This window comes from Sparus aurata, chromosome 23, assembly GCF_900880675.1.
Source record: "Sparus aurata chromosome 23, fSpaAur1.1, whole genome shotgun sequence".
Lineage (NCBI taxonomy): Eukaryota > Metazoa > Chordata > Actinopteri > Spariformes > Sparidae > Sparus > Sparus aurata.
Window position 1 is genome coordinate 12,844,966 of NC_044209.1, and position 14,998 is coordinate 12,859,963.

Here is a 14,998-nt window from a genome sequence, read left to right on the forward strand (position 1 = left end):
TAATCAATAGCCTCACTTATGGTATATCGACGTGCCATGGTGCTGCCACACAATGAACTGTGAGCAAGGCCTCACAAAAGCATTTTTATAGGCTACCAAAGCTGCGAGAAAAGTTAAATATTATTGAAACAATGTTCCAACAACTTTCTGAGAACAAGTGTTGCTCCTGCGGGAGAGAGACTCTACTGGGCTAAGGTTCCCGTGGTGGTTGCCTGGGAACCAAGGTGTGTGTGTGTGTGTGTGTGTGTGTGTGTGCATGTGCATGTGTGTGTGTGTGTCCATATGACAAATGAGGATGTACCTGAGATCAGTTTTTACACTAATTGTAGTCTCCCCCATTCCTTTCTAATGACTGGTCATTTTTGACCGGGAACACCAAGAGTGTACAAAAGTTGAATAAAATACACAAAATTGTATGCAAATAAATACTATTTATTTTGTGTGTTGAAATCCTCTTTGTGGACAAAGTCATGGACTCTTAGGTCAGTCTGATCAAATTAAGTACATTTTTCAGAGATAAAACTTTTAAATCGGACAGATTTGACCGGAACACAACATAAGGGTTGAACAGTAGCTGTATTTTTTTCATAAATACACAAATAGGATGCAACTTCCACTGTTGTAATTTGAAAAAGCTGAAAAAAGCTCTAAACTTTTACATCTTCAGTTAAAGATGTAATTAGGAACAATAGTTTTTTTTTTCAAGACACCATCAGTTGGCAGGACTTTGTTCTACAGTGTCTGCTGTGACTCTGCTTATGAAAATGTGTGTGTCACATGTTCCCTCTTTAAACCTGTAGAGGAGGTCTATGCAAACTCTCCTCTTATAAACACACTATCAGTAACTTGTGACAGAAACCTGTGACAGACTGAGATATATTTGAAACACTGAGATCAGAGAGCTCTGAACTACAGTGTTTATCACAGAATGGAAAATACAATCATCTGGAGTTAATTATTTGTAGTTAGTATTCATGGTGAGAAAATTAATTCTGCTTTACTTCTTTTGTAAATGTCAAACCTGTGATTTACAAGTTTGTTGGATAATGATCACATTTTCTTTGCTTCCAGGAGTTTGGAGTGAGATCAAACTGGACCAGTCTCCCTCTGAGGTGAAAACACCTGGAGAGATAGTGAAGATGTCATGTATCATATCTGGTTATAGCATGACGAGCCGCAATATTCACTGGATACGACAGAAGCCAGGGAAAGCTCTGGAGTGGATTGGGAGGATGAACACAGGTTCAAACTCTGCTAGCTATGCTAGCTCCTCATGACTGAAGACGTGTCCAGCAGCACTCAGTACCTCGAGATCAGGAGCCTGACAGCAGAAGATTCTGCTGTTTACTTCTGTGCTCGTAGAGACACAGTAACTGAAGACAGTGGAGCAGCTGCACAAAAACCTCCACAGACAACAAACATGTGATCTAAATGACATTCTCACCATGATCTTGTTAAAAAGTCCCTTGATTTAATACACCTTACAGATACCATATGGTGTCATTCTTATTATCTTAATGATGTTACATTACTAAACTATCGGAAACTGTTGAAAGTAATTTGCAATGACTTGGTATTCAATATTTAAATGCAAATTTGAGATACTGTGGCATGACCTCAAACAGACCGTTCATGCTCGAAAACCCTTCAATGTGACTGAACGAAAACAATTCTGCAATGAAGAGTGGGCCAAAATTCCTCCACAGCCGCCATGTGATCTTCATGACATCTAGGTTTTATCTCCACCTGCAACAGCACTTATCCACATTAGATTCACATAGGGTTTACTGTAAACTCATGACTAAATATTTATTCTCTTTATGTTACATAACTCACAGTAACAGAGTTTCTTCACTTGTCAAAACATTAAATAACACTAGATTTCTACATAAGTACAAACTCTTGATGTCATAAATGCCCCAAAAACATTCAGGTGATTGGTGGATGGTTTAACATAATAAAATGACAATTCAACAAACTTCAAAAATACTAAGGGTTATTGGTGGTAACCATTATAAGAATACTGCAGATTATTTTTCAACATATGTGCTGTCTACAGGAAGAAATGAGAAAAAATGATGCTGATACAATTTATATGTGAATTGGTTTGAATGAATGCTGTTTGTAAATGTGACAGATTCCTGAACTAAAGTTTGCATTTTGGTGTGTTATTATAATAAATCAGGGAAAAGTTTCCTTCCTGTGAGGAGGAGTCAATGCAAAACTCAGATGTCTTCCTCCTCTACTTATCTGACTGCAGAGAGGATGACAGAGAACAGTGGACACACAGTTTAACATGATGGACTATAGGACAGGACTGCTGCTGTTAACTGTCTGCTGGGCAGGTGAACATCTCTTAATTTAATGTTACCTGAAAAGGTTCCAGCTTCATTAACTGACTACTGTATATTCATTTGTTTCTCAACAGGTGTTGATGGTCAGACTCTGACAGAATCTGAACCAGTGGTTAAAAGGCCTGGAGAATCTCACAGATTGACCTGTACAGCCTCTGGATTCACATTCAGCAACTACTGGATGGCCTGGATCAGACAGGCTCCTGGAAAAGGACTGGAGTGGGTTGCCTGGATTGACAGCGGTAGTGGTAGCAGCAAATACTACTCTGAGTCAGTCAAAGGCCGGTTTACCATCTCCAGAGACAACAGCAGACAGCAGGTGTATCTGCAGATGAACAGTCTGAGGACTGAAGATTCTGCTGTTTATTATTGTGCTCGAGAGCCACAGTGACTGGAGTTGGTTGAGCAGCTGTACAAAAACCTGCAGAACTCATCTTTACTGGACTGAAGGAGCCAAATATGAAGTATTTTATATCACACATTATTATGCTGTAATTTTAAATCTATTCCTGAGAAATATTGATAGTAAATATTATATGAAACAAAACACAATAAAGGTTACTTGTTGATAAAAGACCCAACGACAGCACAACAATGAGGTCACTGGAATAAAACTACTACAAAATTTGACTTTTCTGCAAATTACAAGGCAAAAATGAATTTTGTGGAATCTAAATGAGTCATAATATGAATGTGAAGAATAATGTTTCAGTTTCTTTCATAAAATCACTAGAGGGCAGTCAGTGACAAGTTTGTCTCTCCTCTGTTACTTAAAGGAGACTCTGTGTTCTCATTAATATTAACTGACTGACTCTCAACACTCAGATGTAGTTTTTGCATTTTGTCTCACAGGTTTCAGTTCCTGAGCAGCTGTTTTCCTCTCGATGCTCCAAGTTTCTCTGTATGTCTTCAAACATCTGCTGACACTGAAATGATTAAACATCTTTCATGCCAACCAGCAGCATCAGACAGAAGTTTTCATACTGTTTACATGATGCTGTCTGCTGTCACTTTGCTGCAAATACAGGAAGAACACTAAGTGATCAAATGCTGCAATAACAACAACCTGTTCTTACATTTGAAGTTAATCTTAAATGTGATGTAGGAGGTGCTGACAGTAAATACATTCTCTCAGGAAAACAGCTCACATCATATTTAAAGTGTTTTAATGATTTGAAAACATGCTGAACACACTGTAAACATGGCTTATAGAGAGCAACATTCTTGGTGGTTTCTCCTTTTGTTTCCATGACACATCATCATTAATATTGTGATGCTGATTTGAAACAATATGTTTTCCATTATCTATGGTTCATGTAATATTCACAGTAAAATAGTTGTGATAATCATTTATAGTTGTTTAATTTCTGTAAAAACAGGGACATTTTCAAAAAGTTACAATATCATGTGTAAAGCAGAGGTGATTTCCAGGCATGTTTTCACTCTGCAGATATAATAACAGTCAACAGACTCTTCTATTGGCTCCAGTCAGACCAACATTGATGCTTCATATGTTTGATTCTATGCAAACTCAGTGAGCTTCCTTGTTACTCAGCTATAAAAACTTCCCATCAGACTGTCAGTGGAGTTCACAGCACGTCAATTTCAACATCGACTATGTTTTCTGTAGCTCTGCTGCTGCTGTTGGCAGCTGGATGTGAGTCTCTCTGGATTTGTCAAAGTCAACAGTTCTTCTTTTGCAGTTTAACTTGATCATTTGTTACAAAACGTTTTGTTTTTTTAACAGGTGTGAAGTGTGAACAGTTGACACAGCCAGCCTCTGTGACTGTGCAGCCAGGTCAACGTCTGACCATCACCTGTCAGGTCTCTTATTCTGTTAGTGGCTACTACACAGCTTGGATCAGACAGCCTGCAGGGAAAGGACTGGAGTGGATTGGGATAGCAGCTACTGGATCAACAACATACTACAAAGATTCACTAAAGAACAAGTTCAGTATCAGCTCAGTCTCTTCCAGTAACACAGTGACTCTAAATGGACAGAATGTGCAGTCTGAAGACACTGCTGTGTATTACTGTGCCAGAAGAGCCACAGTGAGAGACAATAATAGGAAAGTCATACAAAAACTACTTCCTCTATTTACCACCACTGGAAACATCCACTTGTCTCACATTTTTGTGAGTAACTGTCAATCATGAAAGTTCAGAGTTGTGTCTCAGTATTGAATTCTTATTTTATCTAAACTGAAATATAAAATTTAAAATCGAATTGCAAATTTGTCACACAAAAAGTCATGAAAAGAATCTTGTTTGGTTGTCCAAGATCTTCCAAGAAACATCTGAAATTAAAACATTTTACAACTTTGAAAATATATTCTGCATGTTAGGAAAGTAAAAGTCATGTTTAGGGAGCATTCTCTCTCTCTCCTAAGTCTTTAATGCATATAGGATGAACTAATTTCATGATGAAAAAGGTGAGTAAATGCAGCCGTATCTTTTACTGAATCAAGTTTTATCTCAGTTGTATTGTTTTACATCAGATGTTACAGTTGCACCCATTTCTGTCATTGCTGTTTGTTCACTTATTCATAAAGATGAACAACATTTACCTTTTTTGTTTCAGATTTATTGAAGCTCTTGATGTCTAAATGGGTTTGTCTTTCTTTCTGTGTCAAAAACATGAATGTTCATAAATTGTTTCCACTAATAATCACATTCTTTTACCATATATAAAACTGTGAAGGACTTTGTGTCATTCAGTTATTACACATTTGAGTGTTCTGTTTCGGGCTTCTACATACTCCCACAAGATCAGTTTATAGAGAAAAGCAAAATATCTTAACACAATTAAGTGAAAGAGTCACAGATTTACATAATTATATTAACAACTGACTGAGGTCCAAACAGTCATGTCATGTAACCAATGTATCCCTTTTTTAAGGGGTCACGAGGTTTGTTGCTGGAGCCAATCCCAGCTGTCTCTGGGCAAAGGCAGAGTACACCATGGACAACTTGCCAGCTCAATGCAGGACCCTCAGGAGCAAGTTGGGGTTGACACGCAGCTCTACTCAGCCTGGGGGAGCTGGGATTTGAACCAGCGACCTTCCGATCACTAGCTGACCGGCTCTACCTGCTGAGCTACAGCCGCCCCATCAAAGAAATAGTGCATTGAAAAAATAAATGAGGGCATGTGTGAATAAAAATCTCTCAGGTAAACATGAGTGTCAAAGAAGAATTATGGAGCAGCACCCATCTTGAATTACTAAATAAAAGAATCTCTATCCCAGAACTGTTTGACTTGTAGGCTCAGACAAAAATCAAAAACACCCACATAAACACAATCACAAAATCTGCTTGGTAACATTTTTCAAAAATGTCCTTTCTTGCTGAGAGCCAGAAGATCAGTGTTGTTCTCATATGTATATAAAATGTCATCTTCATTCCCTGAATAATGTAGATGGTGACACAAATCAGAGTCTTGATAAATAGTGACGGGATAGTCACATCTTCTTTTATAGCCTGTCCTTATTTATGCAAAGTGAACTTCCTCACAGTCTGCTATAAAGACTTAATATCATGCTGTCAGCTGCAGCAGAAGAAGAGAAGCTCCCATCAGATCACCTTCAATACCAACCATGTTCTCTGTAGCTCTGTAACACACTAAACACATTAGAAACACTGAATAGTCAGATGGATGATGGAGATAATGCTGATTTGTGTTTCCACAGGTGTGAACAGTATTGATCTCATCCAGCCAGACTCAAAGGTTGTGCAGCCTGGACAGTCTTTGACCATCACCTGTCAGGGGCCGTATTTATCAAGCGTCTTAGAGTGCCATTTTACACTTAAGTCCTGAGAATTTGTGAAATTTAGTCCTACTCTCAAACTTAAGAATAAAAGCTATTTATCAACTTTCTTAAGTCTAAGAATCACTACTACTCTCCCAGATATTTAAGAGACCTCCAGAGGTGTCCTAAGTGGTTAGGAGTTGCCAGCAGGGGATGGCACTGAGGCGAGATTGATGCCCGTTGCCTCACACGAAGTGCTTGCGCCTGGCTGCACCGCGTCAAAGCACAGGGAGAGTGCGCGTCAGAGATGCCCGGGGACACAGGAGACTCTCTTAATGCATCTCGATCCAAACTGAAACATAAAGAATATGGCTGAAATATCAGAAATGCTTCTATTGTTGTTATGGTTAAAATTTGAACAAACACACATTTTAGACATTTACTGAACAGTGGCCTGGCAATTATCCAACAACAATTACGCACGTATCTCTCTCATCAAAACACACCTAGGAGCAGAGCAATATCCCTAGAGTTGTAACAGGAATAATTTGTGAACTCACCCTTTTGAAAGCAACTCGAGCTTCATCGCAGCTGGATCCTGGCCGCCGTCCAACACGGAGATGCTGGGGTTATCTTCTCCAAGTATGCGCTGCACAACTTCTGCAACTGCGCTCAAGTCTTTGCCAGGTGGTCCTCCACCTGCATAAGAATATAAAAATGAATTAATTAGATATGAGCGAATAGGGTGGCATGCAAGCAAATGAAAAAGAAGCACTACATACCAGTGCGCATGGAGCAGCCTTGAAAGCTGCGATTTCAGGTCTGCTTTTCGAGAGAACGTTATACCACTTTTTCTCGCAGTCAGCTGGTGACAGATGGCTGAAGGCTTGAGAAGTGTATAGTTGATTCCCTATGTCTTCCCATGCCTGTTTTTTATCGTGGCTGGTAAGCGTTGGGCTGAACTTGCCTTTAATGATGAGCTTCCTTTCCTCAACTAGCTCCACTAAGAACAGTATCTCCTCCTCTCGCCAATTGCGTTTTCTTTTTGATTCCATGTTGATTTCTGTATGTGGTTGCAGTAGGCTAGTATATATAGAGCCACCCACACCAGTTTCAAGTTAGTTGCCTAATTAATTAACGAAAGAAAAGGAAACATGTATTTTTGATTAATTGCCAATATGTTTTGTATTATTTTGTAGATTATTGTCAAAATATACACTCCCATTGTCCACTTAAATATTTCTAAAATATTTCTTTATTCTTAGACAAGGGATTCCCTTCCGTGATTGGTCATTTCTATGGACACAGAAGTGACGTCACCTAAAATTCCGTTTACGGCACATAGTAATGTCGTAATTCAGCTCTGAGAGTGACACTTAAGATTCAGTCCTACACTTCGCTGAAAGTGTGAGTAAGACGCTTGATAACTAACTTTTAAGTGCAGCTTTCAGCGAAGAATTTTTTTACTCATAAGTCAGCTCTTAGCAGGGTTCTTAGGAGTAATTCTAAGAAGCTTGATAAATACGGCCCCTGGTCTCTGGTTATTGTTTGACTGATGACAGCTATGCAACAGGTTGGATCAGACAGTGTGAAGGAAAACCAATGGACTGGATTTCTCATCAGTGGGGAACAAGTGGCCTTCGTCAAAATAATGCTCTGAAGAACAAATTCAGCTACAGCAGAGACACTTCTGCTACACTGAAAGAAGTGATTTTGGAGAGAGGTAAATATAATGGTAACACTTTCTATGAAGACCACATCTATAGTGCATTATGAGCACATTCATAGTGAATTATAATGCACATTATAATCAATCATAATTCATTATGACTACACACATAACACTTTATGATGCACTATATCAACAGTTATGAATAACTATAAATCTAGCTTATAATGACTTATAAATCCAAGGGTCTTATGAGTGCTCTTGACTGGTTATAATGACTGTCTGACTGATGGGGCTTATAATACATTATGACTACTTATAACCCTCTATACGCACACCTCAACAATCACCTGTTATAAGGACTCATAGGATGTTATAATACTTAATGAATAATCATTAAGTTATCAATGTATGCTTTAGGTAAAGTGAAGTTTATATGGATGCATCTATAATGCAGCATACCTCATCATAATGTTTCACTGTTGGTGTTAAGTAAAGTGTAACACATTTGCATGCATTTAAAAGAATCTATGCTGCATCATAAGTCATTATATCAGATACCAAAATATAGAGAATTACATTAAGTGTGTCTGCTTTAGGAATATAACATTAAGGTATAAAACATGAATGATACACTCAAAGTAAGAACAAGACAAAATCAATTTTCTAAAGTTTATTTTCAAAATATAAACCTTAACACTCAAGTGCAACCATGTGGCATTCATTTTAAGATGTTAACATGGTGGCAAACATGTCTAAACTTTCAGCCACTGCTAATGTAAGTATAAAAATACATCTCTTAATATAAACCTTAACATTTAAGTGCAACCATGTGGCATTCATTTTAAGATGTTAACATGGTGGCAAACAATTTTAAACTTTCAGCCACTGCTAATGTAAGTATAAAAATACATCTCTTAATATAAACCTTAACATTTAAGTGCAACCATGTGGCATTCATTTTAAGATGTTAACATGGTGGCAAACATTTTTAAACTTTCAGCCACTGCTAATGTAAGGATAAAAATACATCTCTTACTCATCATAAAATAATATACATACTGATCTGCATCAAGTGCAAACTTAACCCTAAAGGGATAGTTCAACATTTTGGCAAATTGAACCATTGCCATAGTCGCTATAGTCATAGCAGTAGGTTCGTTACCTTTATTTGTCGGTGCAAACTATTTGTAGTACGGCCGAGCACAGCCGCGAGCTGCTCAGAGCTATGCTACGGAGGCTCATGGGATTTCTTGGTTTCCCTCATCAAACTCATCAAATACACAATCCAACAACTCCAAAACACTCTGGTGGACTAGTTGTGACCTGCACATTCACCACACCATGAGATAATAACAGAACGTTACCAGACAGATTTGTTTTCGAGGTAAATGCAGAGACTGCTTGCTGAAAAACTGTCCCTGAAGGCAACGCGCATCAGCGGTTTTGCATGAATTTACCTCTAAAACAACTCTATCTTGAAATGTTCCGTTATTATCTCATAGCGTGGTGAATGTGCAGGTCACATCTTGTCCACGAAAGCGTGGATTGGAGACAATTATTTGATGAGTTTGATGAGGGAAACCAAGAAATCCTATGAGCCTTCGTAGCGTAGCTCTGAGCAGCTCGCCGCTGCGCTCGGCCGTTCTAAAAATAGCTTGCACCGACAAATAAAGGTAACTGACCTACTGCTGTGACTATAGCGATTATGGCAATGGGCTAATTTGCCAAAATGTTGAACTATCCCTTTAACACTTTAACCTAACAAATGAACACTTGACATGTTTAGATATGAGTGGCGATGGGAAGCAGACCTCCATCTTCTTTCATTTTTGCGATCTTTTCCTTGACCTCTGGGGTCATGGCAGCACGGCACCTGTCAATGAAGGATGACAATTTTTCCTTGCGCTCTTTCCAGGGCCCGACGTTTTGGAAGATGTCAGGTGCAGCTAAGCTCAGTTCAGCAATTGGCGCTGTCCTGGAGACAGTATTTCTATCAGCACTGATGCAGTCGAAAGCTGCTTTCATGGAACCGCCACGATTGAAGGCATCCAAAGCCATCTTGTAGCGTGCAATGATTCCCCTGGTGTTTCTAGCTGTAAACGGCACATTAAAACCAGATTTTGTTTAAAAAGCTTGCTGTCAAGATGTGTAAACTTGTCAAAACTGTAATGAGCAATTACCTCGTCTTCTTCCAGACAGGTCATCAGTGTTAGACGGTTTAACTAAATGGCGGGAAGAGGATGAAGAGGTTGGCGATTTTGACGATTTCTTCATTCTGTAGCTATCCACGGATGAATCTAGAATAGAAATCAAGGGAGGATCAAAACAGATCATGATAGTGTTAACTTTCAAAATATTAAACAAATACATAGCACCCATGGAACAAGCTGCTAGAGACTGTTTTTTGCAGTACAGGCTCACAGATGATAAAACAAGTGTCATCATGATGACATGCATCTGAATGTGTCAATTAAAAGAAACAGGCAGGAGGTTAAGAGTGATAAACATGGCCAATAGTAATATAGAGAAATAGTGTATACTGTATAATGTATTAATTAACAGGGTGTGCAAAGAGACAAAATCAATGTTACCATTTGTGAAGTTAACATTAAAAATATTTCCAGACAATGAGAAGAAATGTGGGATTTGATTCAACTGTATGTAATAAATTGTGCCTTTGTTACCTTCAGATGAATCAGAAAGAACAGAACTGGAGTCTTCCTCTTCCTCGTCATTAACAATGCTCTTTAATTGCTTGGCTTTCTTCAAAGGGGCTTTTCTATCATTCCCATGCTTGCGTTTGACATCTGCAAATAACAAAACAAATTTTCTGACTAGTGATCTAGTTGTGAGAAAGTAATGAACATGAAAACACACTTTTCTGTGTGCTGGAGAAAACCTATTGCAGAGTGAAAAAGGAATACTTATGAATGTGAATGGATAATTACTCACTTGACTTGCCAGACATGATTGTAGAATTATCATCATCCTTCTTGGAGAGTAGCTGATGGATGAGCTCATCCTTTTTCCCAACCTGTCCTTGCAGGTAGGTCTTGTCATCTTTGAGGAGGGAGATGGTTTCCTCACGAATACGCCCCTTCTCTTTCTCTGCCTCAAGAAGTTTTTGAAGTTTTTCAACCTCCTGAACTGCATTTGGTGAGGCTGTTGAAATAATTTCAAATGAAGTAACCGTTAAATAAGAAATTCTCTTACAATAAGAATAATGACAGGAGACATATATAAGAATCCCTGATTGTGTGTCTATGTGTGCTGACACGAAGGTCTCAAAGATTCTAAGATGTAACTAATTGTGGGCTGCACTTGGTCATTGCGTCACTGTACACTCACTGTAATTGCTGTGCATGAAGAGTCCATCACCTGCCTGCCCTGCAAGTTCTGCTTTTGTGTCAAGCTACAAAGAATGTTTTAATTTGTCTTATATCAACTGTCATATGATATGACTATTGCGTGTGTACATTGCGATGTTGATGCTGAAACAATATATTGTACAACATCAATGACCTACATGTCGACAGTTATGTTACAATTCTACCAGAAAAAAATTAATATTACCAGACCTTTTATGCTGTCCTGTGGGGATGAATTAGCCTTGGGATTGGCATTCACCTTGCGACGACTCATGGTTGAAGCTGGCTAGATGGATAAAAAGCAAGGCACGTGTTATGACTTTCAGGAAAATGCTATTATTGTTACAATAATTTATGTATTATGATATCAATTACAGATACATTACATGTGAATCACTGCTGTTTTCAGGAAAAAATATTGCATAATTTGCATATACATGCAACAGTCAAATGTACAAAAAAGTGAGGGATGCACTTATATGAAAATTCTTCATACATATTTGTCTTGCTGCTGTTTTTTTTCATTCTCTTACCTATACAACCAGTCAAGGCCCCTTTTCGAAGTTCAACACGTGCAGGAAAAGTAGAAACGTGATGTGGGAGGACGCCCGACTTCACCAATTAACTCGTGCTATGAGAAAAAACAAAACGAAAGTTAATTGTCTTGGTTCCTTCGTGATAGCAAACGGGTTTTTAGGATTATTGTACAAAGTAAAGTTTGTGGCAAACAAAAAAGTATGACACTTACACGTTTTTCAGCAACACCAAAGTGTCTGCAAACGCACACCACCACCGTCTTGAAGCAGGAACTCTCGAGTGAGATGCTCTGGATTGTGCGCATGCGCGAGGAGAATCTCCCGCTTCTTCGACTTCTTTGTTTCCCCGGCGGCGCTTACCGGATATGACATGCTTTATGACGTTCCTATTGTTGCCGACTAAATCCCCTGTCGGCCATCTTAACTACAGGAAGGTGCAAAATGGGTAATTTAAGGTAAGGATTAACCGAACTGTTGCGTGCAAGAAATACTCTTGTCAATAGAAGAAAGATCGTGTTATGGATGCAGAAGAAGGGAATTTTGAAGCGCCAAATGATGTGTAAATCATGTGATACTCCGATGACTGCTGTGCAGGTGTCCAGACAGGACGGCTTCCACTGGTAAGAAAAGCTAATGCTATATTTACACCTAGATCGCGCTGCCCAGATCGCGCTGCCCAGCTCGCGCCGCGTCTACCTCGTCTACCTGCCTCCGGTCTGCCGCGTGAATTCACCGCAAAAGTTGAAAATGTTCAACTTCCGCGGGCGGCCTGGTTTGGACTACCGCGCCGTTGGGCTGGCGGGGCGCGCGAGTTGTATTGACTTTCATTGTAAACTCGCCACAACGAGCTGGGCGGCGGGATCTCGGTGTGAACACAGAAACAATGGCACACTCTTCAGTCATAGCCACTTTCAACAAGTAAAAATAACTTTCAAGACTAGGGGAAATGGTTTGCCTGTGTTAGTAAGAATATGTTGTCTTGTTTTAGATATAGCCAAGGAGCAGCAAATATGTTCAAGTTTTTTTTTTTTTTTTTTTTTTTTTACTTTTGATATAAAATATCCTACATCTTTAGGCTATCTGTGTTTTTAATGGATACATGATCAAATGACTTGTTTTCACAGGATTTGCAGGCGACACAGAGGAAGAAGTGTTTCAGTTCGCCAAGGATCCATGTTCTACAAGTCCCGCAGATCCCTCCAGAACCACCTGGAATTCATTTACAGGTGGGTTTGCTTTGTCTGTTGCTGATGGGACTAAGTTGAAATGAAAAAAAAAGAAAAAGAGATTGTATGAAGCTTTGGAAAAGTAGGACCAATGAGCCTAAATAAAGCTGTCATGTGTGCACAGTAGAAAAAAAAGATATTGCTTGTAAAAAAGACATGCAGGTGTTTTTTTTCTTCTGAAAGTGACAACACATAAAAGTGTTAACTTTTACCCTAATGCATTTATGTTATTTCAGTCAGACAACTCTGGATTGAGAACAAATCATTTAATGAGCGTAAGCATCGCAAGCTGAAGCACAGCATAAGTATCCTTGAGCATGGCTGCATCAGGTTTGGCGTCAGGCTGTTTCAGTTATTCCTTCCCTGAATAATCTGGTTTGCCAGACATTACAGGAAATGAAGCAGACCCCTGCGGGGGATCATTAGCCTCGCGTCACCAGGCTCTTCAGAGAGGCGAAGAGCCTGGTGTCTGTTAACTCCGAATTTTGTCTGCATTCTGGTTCCCGTCTGTAGGGGAGACGGAAATCACCACATTCACCAAAATAAAAGTGTTCACCAACATAAAACTTATGAAATAGACATTAACTTGTAATACAATAAAAGCAAAAGGTTAACTTAATGGCTCGGGGACTTTCTTGTAAATTATATTCCCTAAATTAAAGAGTTTCACCGCATTTTATTAGCTTGGTGCTTTTATTTTGATGGAAAGGCCTGTCTCCCTTGCCCGGGATCTGGTTGCTTACCAAAACAGCGAGTCAACGGCCCCAGACTAGGGGATCATAGAGACAGAGCCCACAGGTGGATGCTGGGGAGGGGGTGGGTTTGCAAAACCCCATAGGCAGTAGCAGCAGCAGCATAGCTCGGAATGAGCAGGTAAGCTGGGGGTTTAAATAACCCGCCGTATTTGCATGTGAATGATCAGCTGATCAAGATGGGCGCAGCTTCAGTTGTCTGCCCAAACTAGCGCCGCAGGCTTCGCATCATTACTGTGCAGCACTTTGATCAGCCTTGTTGTTTCAAAATGTGCTCTATAAATCAAGTTGGTGGTAGGCTATAAAAGTGAAAACCCAGAGTTTCTCCCCTCTCATTTCCACTCTCTAGAATAGGCATCTGGCTCATACAATTTAAAAAAAAAAAAAAAAAAAAAGAAATTCAGTGTGAATTCTTATATTCAGTTTTTATCCGTTGAACTAGTGATCTGTTCTTGTTTTCATGTCTTTGTAGATTTTCCCAAGGGATGCGCATGAGGCAAGTTGACCTTATCGAAGACGGTGTTGCAGCGAGTAGCAGAACCTTAACAAAGATGGCTTCGTCTTTGAGAAAAGTAAATCACACCACATTTTTCCTTTAGTAAAATGAGAAATGCCTTTGGTAAACTGTCTTATAAGCCCCATCAAGATAATTAGAGATTCTTCATTGCTCAAATGAACATGGTTGGCTATACATTATTCTTTACATGTCAGAAACCCACCATGACTTTCCCGTTAGTATTTAGCAGCTAGTGATGTCATTATGCTTTGTGTTTTCCTATATGCAGGTCTGCAGACGAGCCAATCACAAAGTTCGCATTCACGGTAAAATGAAAGTTGGCGGCCGTCATTGCTTTGTTATGCTTGATGAAAGCAAGTTCTCACACAAAAGAAAGGTAAGATACATTTGCTCCTTATATGTAATTTTCTGTGATAGAACCAGTTTTTAAACGACAAATTGAATCATGCCATTTGAAATTGACAGTACCGTAGTTGTTTGTACTTGTGCTGTTTTTTGTTGGTTATTGCTGTTAAACTGAAATAAGAAAACAAATAATAGACAATAGACCTTATGATTTATTCCTTGATCATTAATAATCCATCTGTGTACAATTAAGTTATACTTCATGTTTTTTGAACACCCATGTAAATTGAATTACAAAGTGCATGTATTAATTCGATGTGTATCCCAAACAATGTTTGGCAGTATAACCGTGGGAGGATGGGACCAGCATGGAGACGGAATAAAAAATGGGTTTTTGGTATATTGGAAGTGTCACATACCACAAGGAGACCCATTCTCAAGATTGTGAGGAGGCGTTCCACGGACCAGCTTCTGCCTATCAT

At 39.1% G+C, this 14,998-nt stretch overlaps 1 protein-coding gene and 2 gene segments (V, D, J or C); 2 read left to right on the forward strand and 1 right to left on the reverse strand.

Annotated features, from left to right (window-relative positions):
* Positions 1 to 2,296: 2,296 nt before the first annotated feature.
* Positions 2,297 to 2,730, forward strand: LOC115576124 (immunoglobulin heavy variable 3-23-like; the record flags this gene model as incomplete). The annotated part of the segment is given in 2 exon segments: positions 2,297 to 2,345; positions 2,429 to 2,730. Coding segments are annotated over 2 exon segments (351 nt in total), but the record flags the coding sequence as incomplete, so codon positions are not given.
* A 1,241-nt stretch (positions 2,731 to 3,971) lies between these two features.
* LOC115575176 (Ig heavy chain V region 5A-like) lies at positions 3,972 to 6,046 on the forward strand. The segment is given in 3 exon segments: positions 3,972 to 4,011; positions 4,102 to 4,406; positions 6,041 to 6,046. Coding segments are annotated over 3 exon segments (351 nt in total).
* Positions 6,047 to 9,554: 3,508 nt separating this feature from the next.
* On the reverse strand, positions 9,555 to 11,414 carry LOC115575181 (coiled-coil domain-containing protein 106-like). The gene is made up of 5 exons (XM_030407030.1): positions 11,351 to 11,414; positions 10,725 to 10,934; positions 10,457 to 10,579; positions 9,953 to 10,069; positions 9,555 to 9,865 (listed from the first exon to the last, which is right to left on the reverse strand). The coding sequence occupies exons 1-5, from the start codon at positions 11,412 to 11,414 to the stop codon at positions 9,555 to 9,557; spliced, it is 825 nt and encodes a 274-aa protein (XP_030262890.1).
* Positions 11,415 to 14,998: the final 3,584 nt, after the last annotated feature.